The 9,384-nt window shown below is 42.7% G+C and overlaps 1 protein-coding gene across 1 annotated transcript; it reads right to left on the reverse strand.

Moving 5' to 3' along the window:
• Positions 1 to 201: 201 nt before the first annotated feature.
• On the reverse strand, positions 202 to 8,918 carry LOC139717425 (uncharacterized). The gene is made up of 5 exons (XM_071628924.1): positions 8,864 to 8,918; positions 7,104 to 7,403; positions 5,299 to 5,472; positions 4,125 to 4,272; positions 202 to 669 (listed from the first exon to the last, which is right to left on the reverse strand). Exons 2-5 carry the CDS (start codon positions 7,388 to 7,390, stop codon positions 547 to 549), a joined length of 732 nt encoding a protein of 243 aa, XP_071485025.1. The 5' UTR covers positions 7,391 to 7,403; positions 8,864 to 8,918; the 3' UTR covers positions 202 to 546.
• Between the last annotated feature and the right edge of the window lie 466 nt (positions 8,919 to 9,384).

A 9,384-nucleotide genomic window follows, 5' to 3' on the forward strand; every position in this document is an offset into this window, starting at 1 on the left:
TTGTTCGTGCATTGAGGCACGTAATACCGCACTCGGCGCGAGATTCGCCACTGGTCTATTCAACGCGGCGCTACGCGGCTTGTTGAATAGACCAGTGGCTTATCTCGCGCCTCGTGCGATATTCGTGCCCTATGCACTCACAACTCATAAATTATTCGTATAATATACAACAGTAGATAGATAACAATTTTCGGACCTGAATGTTTACTTCACTGTACAAGGAATTTTGTGAGAGCAATGTTTGTTATAACAGGAGTGCACTATACTTCTGCCAAGGAGTACCCAAGGAATACAATGTAAGTGGGTGATGGTGGCAGACAAGCACCATACATAAGGCATGACTGTTACTGTAGACTCATCATCTTTATGAAAGACAAGATTTTGTAACACATTGAACACTTCAGCTGCATTGTGCCAATATCAAGTTCTGAACACTCTACAATTGCATTACCATGTCTCTGCCACTGACAATTGAGAATCTCCCTGCATGTGTACAATCCTATGATGCAGGCATGTCCATAACAACCCATCACTTTCTCATCAGTGTCATCCTGAGCCTAGCAGTTTCCTTATCTCATCTTGGATGTTTTGTCTTGCCTGGGATTCATAGGTCTTGTAGAAGAGCTCAGTGGCAAAGATTCTGTTGCGCTCCAGGAACTTTTTCAGCACCTGTATGTTCATGCAGAAAATGGGGAAGATGAGTGTAACAGAACCTTAGATTTTGTAGATTGATTTGCAATCTATCCAGCACAGCCATAATTAACTAACCAACAATTTTAATGCAAATCCTGAAACAGTGTCCCATGAAAATTCACTGAAATCTATTCATACAGTCTTGTTTGTGTTTCAGACACATGGCAATGGCTACAGATGCTGTTGCCAAACATTATAAACTGCATAATGTAACCTTGCATATCAAACCCACAAAATTCACCAGGTAAGAGTGTGTGTGTGTCTGTGTGTGTTTTCTTATTAGGCCATAAATTTTCAATTTCAAAATGTTGTATAACTCATCAAGACTGGATACTAGTATTCCACACCAACTTCTTGGCGGAGGTTGGTATTTTGCTGCTATGCAAACTTCTCTCTTATCTCTAGGTAGACCATCATAGTGGATGATGTCATTCTGGGTTGTGCTACCGTCTCTCATGGGCCCGGATGTGGCTGACAAGTCCAATTCTTGAGGCACACATTCAGGGGCAGTGTGGGCACTGGAATGATGCTGGTGGGGGTGCTGCGGAGATAGAGGCCTTCCTGCGTTCTCTGGCACTGTCGATTCGCTCCGGACGTTTGTTTTCGCAGGTAGACAGGGCCTCTCTTGTCAGGTCATGCCAGTGCTGCCTATCTCCAGCAAACACCTCAAGTTTTTGTGGAGGGATGTCACTACGTTTAAAAGTGTCCTTGATACAGTCCTTATATCTCTTCTTTGGCCGTCCGATTCGTCTTTGTCCACGGGGGAGTACCCCATACAGAATTTGGCGAGGAAGGCGACTGGTATCCATTCGTATCACATATCCAGTCCAGTGGAGTTGGGCCTTCACCATCATGGACTCAATGCTGCAGAGTCCTGTTCTGTCGAGGACTTCTAGGTTTGTCACTCTGTCCTGCCACTTGATCCCGAGGATTGACCGCAGTGCTCTAGTGTGAAAACATTCTAGCAGTCTGAGGTGCTTTCTGTAGGGGGTCCATGTTTCACATCTATACAGTAGGGTTGATAGGACGACTGCCCTGTACACTCTGATCTTCATTTTCAACTTGATGTTCCTGTGGCTCAACACTCAAGAGTGAAGGCGGCCGAGTGACTGACCTGCTTTGTTGATGCACTTGGATATTTCTTTGTCCAAACTACTATCACAGGAAATGGTGCTACCAAGATACCTTAACTGATCAACAGTCTTCAACTCAGTATCTTCAATGGAGATGGTTGGTGGGGTAGATGTGGTTCCTGGTGATGGCTGGTGGAGGACTTCTGTCTTGCCCAGGCTAATCTCCAGACCAAATAATCGGGCAGCCTCTGCGAATCTGTTGGCAATGGCTTGGAGGTCAGTCTCTGAATGTGCCATAAGGGCACAGTCATCAGCATAAAGTGCTTCTTGCAGGAGTCGCTCAATGGTCCTTGTACTTGCATTCAGTGTCCGCAAGTCAAAGAGTGATCCATCCAATCTGTATTTCAGGTACACCCCTTTCTCCAGGTCTTGCAAAGCGTGGTTTAGTACACAGGTGAAGAATACGTTGAAGAGGACAGGCGCCAGCACACATCCCTGTTTTACTCCATTGGCAATTTCACTATTGGAGAGGATGAGACCTTCCATTCCATCATGAAAAAGACGAATGAGATTCACAATTAGGTGGGCAGTCAAGCTTTGCGAGGATCGTCCAGAGGGCCTCTCTGTTCACTATATCAAAAGCTTTGGTAAGGTCGATGAAGGCAATATACAGATCCAAATTCTGTTCTATGCACTTCTCTTGGACCTGCCTCACTGTGAAGACCATATCTACAGTGCTATGGCCAGGTCTGAAACCACACTGAGCTTCTGGCAAGAAAGTTTCAGAGATAGTGAGGATCAGGCGATTCAGGATGACACGTGCCAGTATATTACCGGCAATAGACAGAAGCGATATGCCCCGGTAATTGCAACAATCTGATTTGTTTCCTTTGCTTTTGAATAAAGAAACTGTAGCATCCCTGAATTCGTGAGGCATGGTCAGCCCATATATACTGACAAGGATGCTGTGAAATATGTTGAGAGATGCAGGGGAAGCAGCTTTAAACAGTTCTGCAGGGATGCCATCCAACCTAGGGGCTTTTCCAGGTCTTGTCTGGTTGATAGCTTTTAGGACCTCATCAAGGGATGGATGAAGATTGAGGTCTTCCACTGGGGGTCTTTGATCATTGTGTCCTAGGACTGCGGTGTCAACACTGGAGGGCCTATTCAGGAGAGTGGAGAAATATTTCCTCCAATGATCATTGATGCTGTCTTTGTCTTTGAGCAATGTGGTTCCGTCAGCTGCAAGGAGTGGAGTACATGTAGTACTAGCCTTTGTCGGCCAAACACAGTCTTCAGAGATCTGAAGAACTCCTTTGGGTCGTTTGACTCTGCGTGGTGCTGGACCTCGTCAGCTTTTCTGTCCCACCAGCTCTTGTGTAACACCTCTTGAGGTGGTTTCGTCTGCTTTGGTTCCCACGTGACGCTCAGCTCTCATCTGTGGCTCCAAGTAGCTGTTTACATGCGACAGCGGCCACACCATGGAAAACCATCTCGACTGGCGGGCCAAACCAGGTGAGAGTAGCTGGGGGGCTCATCGCCATCTATTAAAACATGTAACTTGCTCACCGTAGCATGTGAAGACTGTTCTGGTGGACTCGGCGAATGAAATCAACAAGTATGGGGCCCCAGGGAGGGTTAGTACCTCTGTAACGGCAAACTTCTAAGGAGAGTTTGATTACCCTGGTCCCCTGAATTAACTCTTTACCTAAAGCGCACGTGTACTCCCTTGGAACTATTCCAGTTCCAGCTAGGCTGTCATACTTCAGCACATACATAATACCATGAGCCCCCTCCCCCCCCCCCCCCAAAAAAAAAAAAATGATAATGATAACAATACAAAAATAAAAATGTACATAAATACAGGTTCAGTTCCCTACTGTACTGGGTAAGCTCCTATACTCTTAGGTAGACAGGAGCACTGCATGTACAATATTGCTCAAGGACGTAAGTACTGAAGTGAGACACAAATCCTGGACCTTCTCATCATAAGCAGTGTGCCAATAACAGGGACCATGACACCCCTCGGATAACCCTTTGAGGAGAAGTCCCGAGTATACTCGGGCAGGTGTCCATGGGAAAATGCGTGTTTTAGCAAAATCAGCCCGTCCTCAATGGGTTAAAACTTGAACTCATATGAAAAAAAAGAACTTTACTGAAAAGTCAAAACTCAATCACAATCTCGAACAATATTTCAAACTTCCTACATCCACCTACAACATACACCTAACATCAACAATGAAGAAAATATAACATGAAACAAAAATTAATGCTCTTGATTTATGTTTTCACTCAATGAATGATTACAGTGTCCTCAAATGGTCTTTCATTACCAAATAAATAGTGGTTTCTAAGCACCTTTGCACGGCCCACCCTGAAATCCACATCTGGAATGTGACTATACTCCTTGCGAATCTGGTTTGCGTATATCTCATACTCAGCTGGAGGTCGTCCTAGTACTTCCAGGTCAAGGTCAAGGAAGAAGTGCTTTGCCCCTGTGCCAAAACTGCTCCAAGTTGAAAAACAGGAAAAGGTGGGGTGGAGGGGAATATAAACAGAGTTAACAAATGGACTTTGGGAAAAATCAGTGAGAGAAGTACAGAGAGGAGTGAGAGATAGAGAGAGTAAGAAATAAAAGTTTATGGCAGACAAACACACTAATGTAAAGAGGTACAGTAAACCTCGCATGAGTCGAAGCTCTCGGGACTGACAAAAATGCGTTGACTTAAGTGAACTTCGACTCTCGCGAGAGTCGATTTTTTTTCGACTCACAGTTATGTACATGTATTATAGTACATTTGCATGCATTTGTGTGTGTGTGTGTGTGCGTGCATGTGTGTGTTTGCATTCAAATTTGTCTGTTCTTGAAGATAATGTTCTTATTTTGTTCTAAATTGAACATGGAATTTGTATCAATACCAGTAGTTAACGTAGTTCTTCGACTCATGCGAGGTTTTCTGTATTTCTTAGAGAAAATACATAGGGAAAAATCGGGACTCTTTATTTTGCTTCGAGTTAAGTGATTTTTTACTCACTCGACGTCGACTTATCCGAGGTTTACTGTATAATGCAATTTACCATAAAAGTTTAGTTGAACATGAAACATACACTGTATTAATGAAAAAGGGGTAGCATAGAAAAGTCTTCACACTTAAGTTCTCTAGCAAAACAAGCGCACTGCTTGTCAAACTAAAGGTAAATTAGACAAAAATACACTCAGTTTAGTTGAAAAGAAAAGGGAATGGATATTGATATAAGAAACTCTAATCTTTCGATCAAAGTCATTTTTCCGGTAAGCATATTATAACATAACTGATTAAGATTTTAGGCCACCAATGCTGTCACTTTAGTCAAAATTTGGGGAACCACGTGTATACCAGGTTCCTGTATATGAATTGATGCCAAGGGAACCTGATATACCAGGTTCCTTTATGGAACAGTTAAAAAAAAAAACAGGATTGAACATGATTTTTGTAACAGTACAGTTTCCATGGGCAAGGCATTATGGGAATGGGGAGAAGAGGGAACTCACTTTTCATTGTGCTCTGGGGTACAGTGGTGCTTGGTGGCCAGAATCCAGTCATATATTGTATCGATACAATCCTGTGAAAAGTCTTCATCATCAGTCAAGTGATCCTTAGCAAACTGCATGAAAGCTTCAGCACTTTGCTCCTCATTGTCACCTGCCTTTGGGTTGTAAATCAAACTGCAGAACAGGAAAGCCAAAAATGAAACGAATTAAAATAAGAACAGGACTCTAAATACACTGTATCTCATATATTTGATCTTATTGCCAGAAATTAATTACCACTAACAGCATAGAAGACAACAAAGGGTTCTTTTCCCATCACAGATCTCTCGAGAGGCATTCAGTAAGAAAAAGGGAAACATAATGTAAGACTTTCTAATGCCTTGGATGCCATATGCTTGAATTTAAAGTTTATATCAATTCATGGGCATTTATGTTCCTTTCTTTCCACATGAATGTCCCTGTATTTTGTATTGTTTTCATTTTATTTTAAAAATTGAGAGCAACAATACAGATTACATATATCCATGTGAAAGGTGAAAATAACTCTCAGCATGGACATGCCACATCGTAACAAATGATACAGGCAATTCTGATTATAACAAAGTCCTCAAGACTGGCAGTTTTCTTTCGTCACATCAAAAGTTTGTCATAGCCAAACAGTATGGTAATGTTGGGAATTTTGTTATATAGCTGTGTTTGTTATAGCAGGAGTGCACTGTACTATGCTTTAAATGCGCAAATTACATTTATAGATGATTAAGTTGGGCATTTCGTTATAGCCGTGATTGTTACAACAGGTGTGCACTGTACCATGCTTTGAAATGCGCAAATTACTCACAGTAATGGACAAGTATTGATGTTCAAATGGATGGAGGTGTTGTTTAAGCAATTCCTCAGAAGCACAGATGAGTTCAAGCTACATGTATATGAGGTGTTTTTTACAGAGCAACATCATGTAGCTTGACATCTAGTACCACTTCACAGTGCCAAGGTGGTTTACAAGGATTTTAGTGTGTTGCAATGACATCAAACAATTTTTCGCCTCATCCTAATCAAGCACATATGTGCTGTACCAAAAACTGACAATATGCGAAATAAATGAAGCTGCAAAAACTTGCCACTTGAAAGATGATAATTATATCCTTTTAATCAAATGTTCAAAAACAGGGTTTTATGTAAGACAATTTTGAATACCAGAGAGCAACCTCACAGCTTCTGGTGTTCTTGAGCAGGCAATGAACCAAAAGGGACAAGCATGATGTGGACCTTTATCAACACATGATTTTTATTCTCTTTTTTTTTTCTCTATGCAATGTCACTTTTTAGCCATGCACAGTGCTAAAACTTCAAACTGTGGATCACCCTGTAATACATACAGTTGTACTACATCCAAAGCCTGTGCTGTTGTATGGACACACATACACACGTATACTTGCTTAGGTCAACTGTTTGCAAATTGTTTTTTACTGTGTTTCATGCTGGTCAAATTTGCTGTCCAAAGACAGTAACCTCAAAAGTACAAATTTCAGGGTACATTAAACAAAAGTTAAATCCACTATTTGATACGCTATCTACTTAATAATTTACCACTCCAAGGAAAATCAAGCATAAGTGTCAAGTACACATTACCCTGGCAAATATCATTGCATTCCATGTGCCATCTGGTGACATAGGGTGACATCTGGTGGCTGTAATCAACCTTGGCTTGAGCATGCAGGCCTTCAACATACGAATGTACTTAATCTCCTGTTCTACCTGATTGCAATCAGAATTTCATTGGTCAAGAAGGTAAGGGAAATACTTACTCATGGAAAAAAATAGCTACTTCAACAGCTCTACATGCAAAGGGAGGAGAGCATGGAAATTTGGTGTAGTGTTTGTGCAACAGCCGAATCATGGCATCAACGTGCTGTAGTGTGTGGTAATATCGCTGGCTCTCACAGTAGTTCTTTTCAATATATTCCCACCACTGTGCAACAGATCTCTTAGCATCTGGGTTCGGTTCCCGTCCATGGCTGAAGGAGGCATTCCAGAGTGATTTCTGCTTGGTAATGGTTTCTGCCACTAGTTTGTCTGTCTTTCCATCCTCCATCACTGAGCCGATTCTTTTTAAAAATAATAACAGATTGTTGTCTGAGATAGCAGTTAAGGAAAATCCAGGAAAAAAATATCTATGGGCAGATAAAAGAGAAGATAGCCATTACTCTGCCATGTCTGCCTTACAGCTTGTGGCAGAAACACAATTGCATCCAAATTCTTGCAGACCAATCATGACTATGATTGTACATTCCCGGTTAGAGACTGAATCCAGCTCTAATTTGATACAAAATCATATCTTGACGACAAGATCCAGACCGATCTTTTGGCCAAGGCCTAAATGTAGACATTTTTTGGCTTCTAAAGTGTGTGCTTTTTTCCGATATCTACAATTGTAGGACAAGGTAACGTTAGAAGAATCCATTTTAATTACCTGTACATGTAGATCTAATATGGGCAATCCTGGATGGCTTCTAACTTCAGCACAGCCATACGCGAGGACTATGAAACTGTGGTTTAGTGTGTATGTATGGCTGTGCCGAAGTTAGAAGCCTAAAATAATTTAGCTTCCCATAAATATTATTTAGAGCTACACGTACCGTAGTTTAACATGATGTAGTTTAAGTCTGCTCTTTCAGGAACTGCTCTTGACTTCAAATTCATGTCTGGCAGATTTCTGGTTTGCTCTGTGATGCAACTTTGCAAGGTCACATAATACAGATATAATTTACAGTGCATGGCTATGCTACGTCTACATTGTATTTATGGAACTGAAATGATCATATAAAATGATGCACCCTTTTTTTATGTCCGGGGGTAGCAGGCAGGGTGGGGCTTTCATTTACAAGTGCATAGACTCTAGATCTCGACCTTTTGTTGTACTAACATGACTAGATATTACACTGTAATTCCGAATGATGTTTGTGTTTTCAAGATCAAGTTTAACCGCTTGCGTTTATAGTTTATGATAATGTCACTGTCAGTCGTATGTCCACATGCTGTAATCCACGCAGCCACTAACTGCGACCATTACCGGTACGCTATGCGCATGGCGCGCATGGGGCTGGTCGCAGTAACGCAGCCACATGAATGTAACAAGTAAACATACATGACAACAGCAGTACGTTAATGTAATTAATTTAGGACATGACATTATCGTTACGTCTCGGTGTTGCCGATGGCGTGCGCGTTTATTAGATAAATTTAGTTGTATAATGTATAATTGTATGCTAACTATACACAGCCCAGTCGCTGTACATTGTACGTCGCTTTCGCATGGCGTTATGTAACAGCGTCTGGTCGGGCTAAATTTTATGCTTGCTTCAATGCTTGTGGTTGTAAAAGTTACGTAGATTACAACATGTGGGACTGACATCGTAATTCCGAACGTAAGCTGTCTAACTTGACCCTTCAATATACAAACATCAAACATACCGCCGGAACCAACTCAACATACCGTAATACATCCATGCATAGACAGGCTAAAGCTTTTGCCCATGTAAAATTTATCGAAGTAACTGTCACTCACACCTCATGAAAGGAAGACTGCTGAGTTACCGGTAGGTGCCGGTGGCGGTGGCGGTGGAACTGCGGGGTCCGCCGCGGCCGGCCCGGGGTGCCTACCGATATGTGCCATACAAGAGCGCGCTTGTCCGTACGTGATCTTTCAGTTCCTCCCCCTCCACCCCATTCCCCCCCCCCTCCCCCCCCTCCCCCCCCTCCCCCCCCCCCCCCCACTCCCCCCCCCCTCCCCCCCTCCCCCCCCCCCCCTCTCCCCCCCTCCCCCCCCTCCCCCCCCCCCCCTCCCCCCCTCCCCCCCCCCCAACATGCGCTGCTATAAAATGCTTGCTCTTTCTCTTGTTCAAGTTGAGTCAGTGGAATATGGGGGGGGGGGGGGGGGGGGGGGGGGGACGCACCGGGCTAATTTTGTTACTTTTGTATTAATATTTTTCGGGGGGGGGGGGGGTAAGTGAAGGGGGCGAACTCCGTTTATAATGTTGTATTTTGCATTCTGTTTTTTTTTTTGTTTTTTTTGTTTTTTTGTTTTTT

The sequence above is a fragment of the Diadema antillarum genome, unplaced genomic scaffold (assembly GCF_040938485.1).
Source record: "Diadema antillarum isolate AM-2024a unplaced genomic scaffold, OU_Dant_1.0 scf00000075, whole genome shotgun sequence".
Lineage (NCBI taxonomy): Eukaryota > Metazoa > Echinodermata > Echinoidea > Diadematoida > Diadematidae > Diadema > Diadema antillarum.

Coding starts and splice junctions, on each gene's coding strand:
- LOC139717425 (XM_071628924.1), bottom strand. CDS start 7,390: ATGGAGGATGGAAAGACAGACAAACTAGTGGCAGAAACCATTACCAAG. Junction 5,473..7,103: donor GTAGCTATTTTTTTCCATGA/GTAAGTATTTCC, acceptor CCTGTTCTGCAG/TTTGATTTACAACCCAAAGG. Junction 670..4,124: donor TCAGGGTGGGCCGTGCAAAG/GTGCTTAGAAAC, acceptor ATGAACATACAG/GTGCTGAAAAAGTTCCTGGA.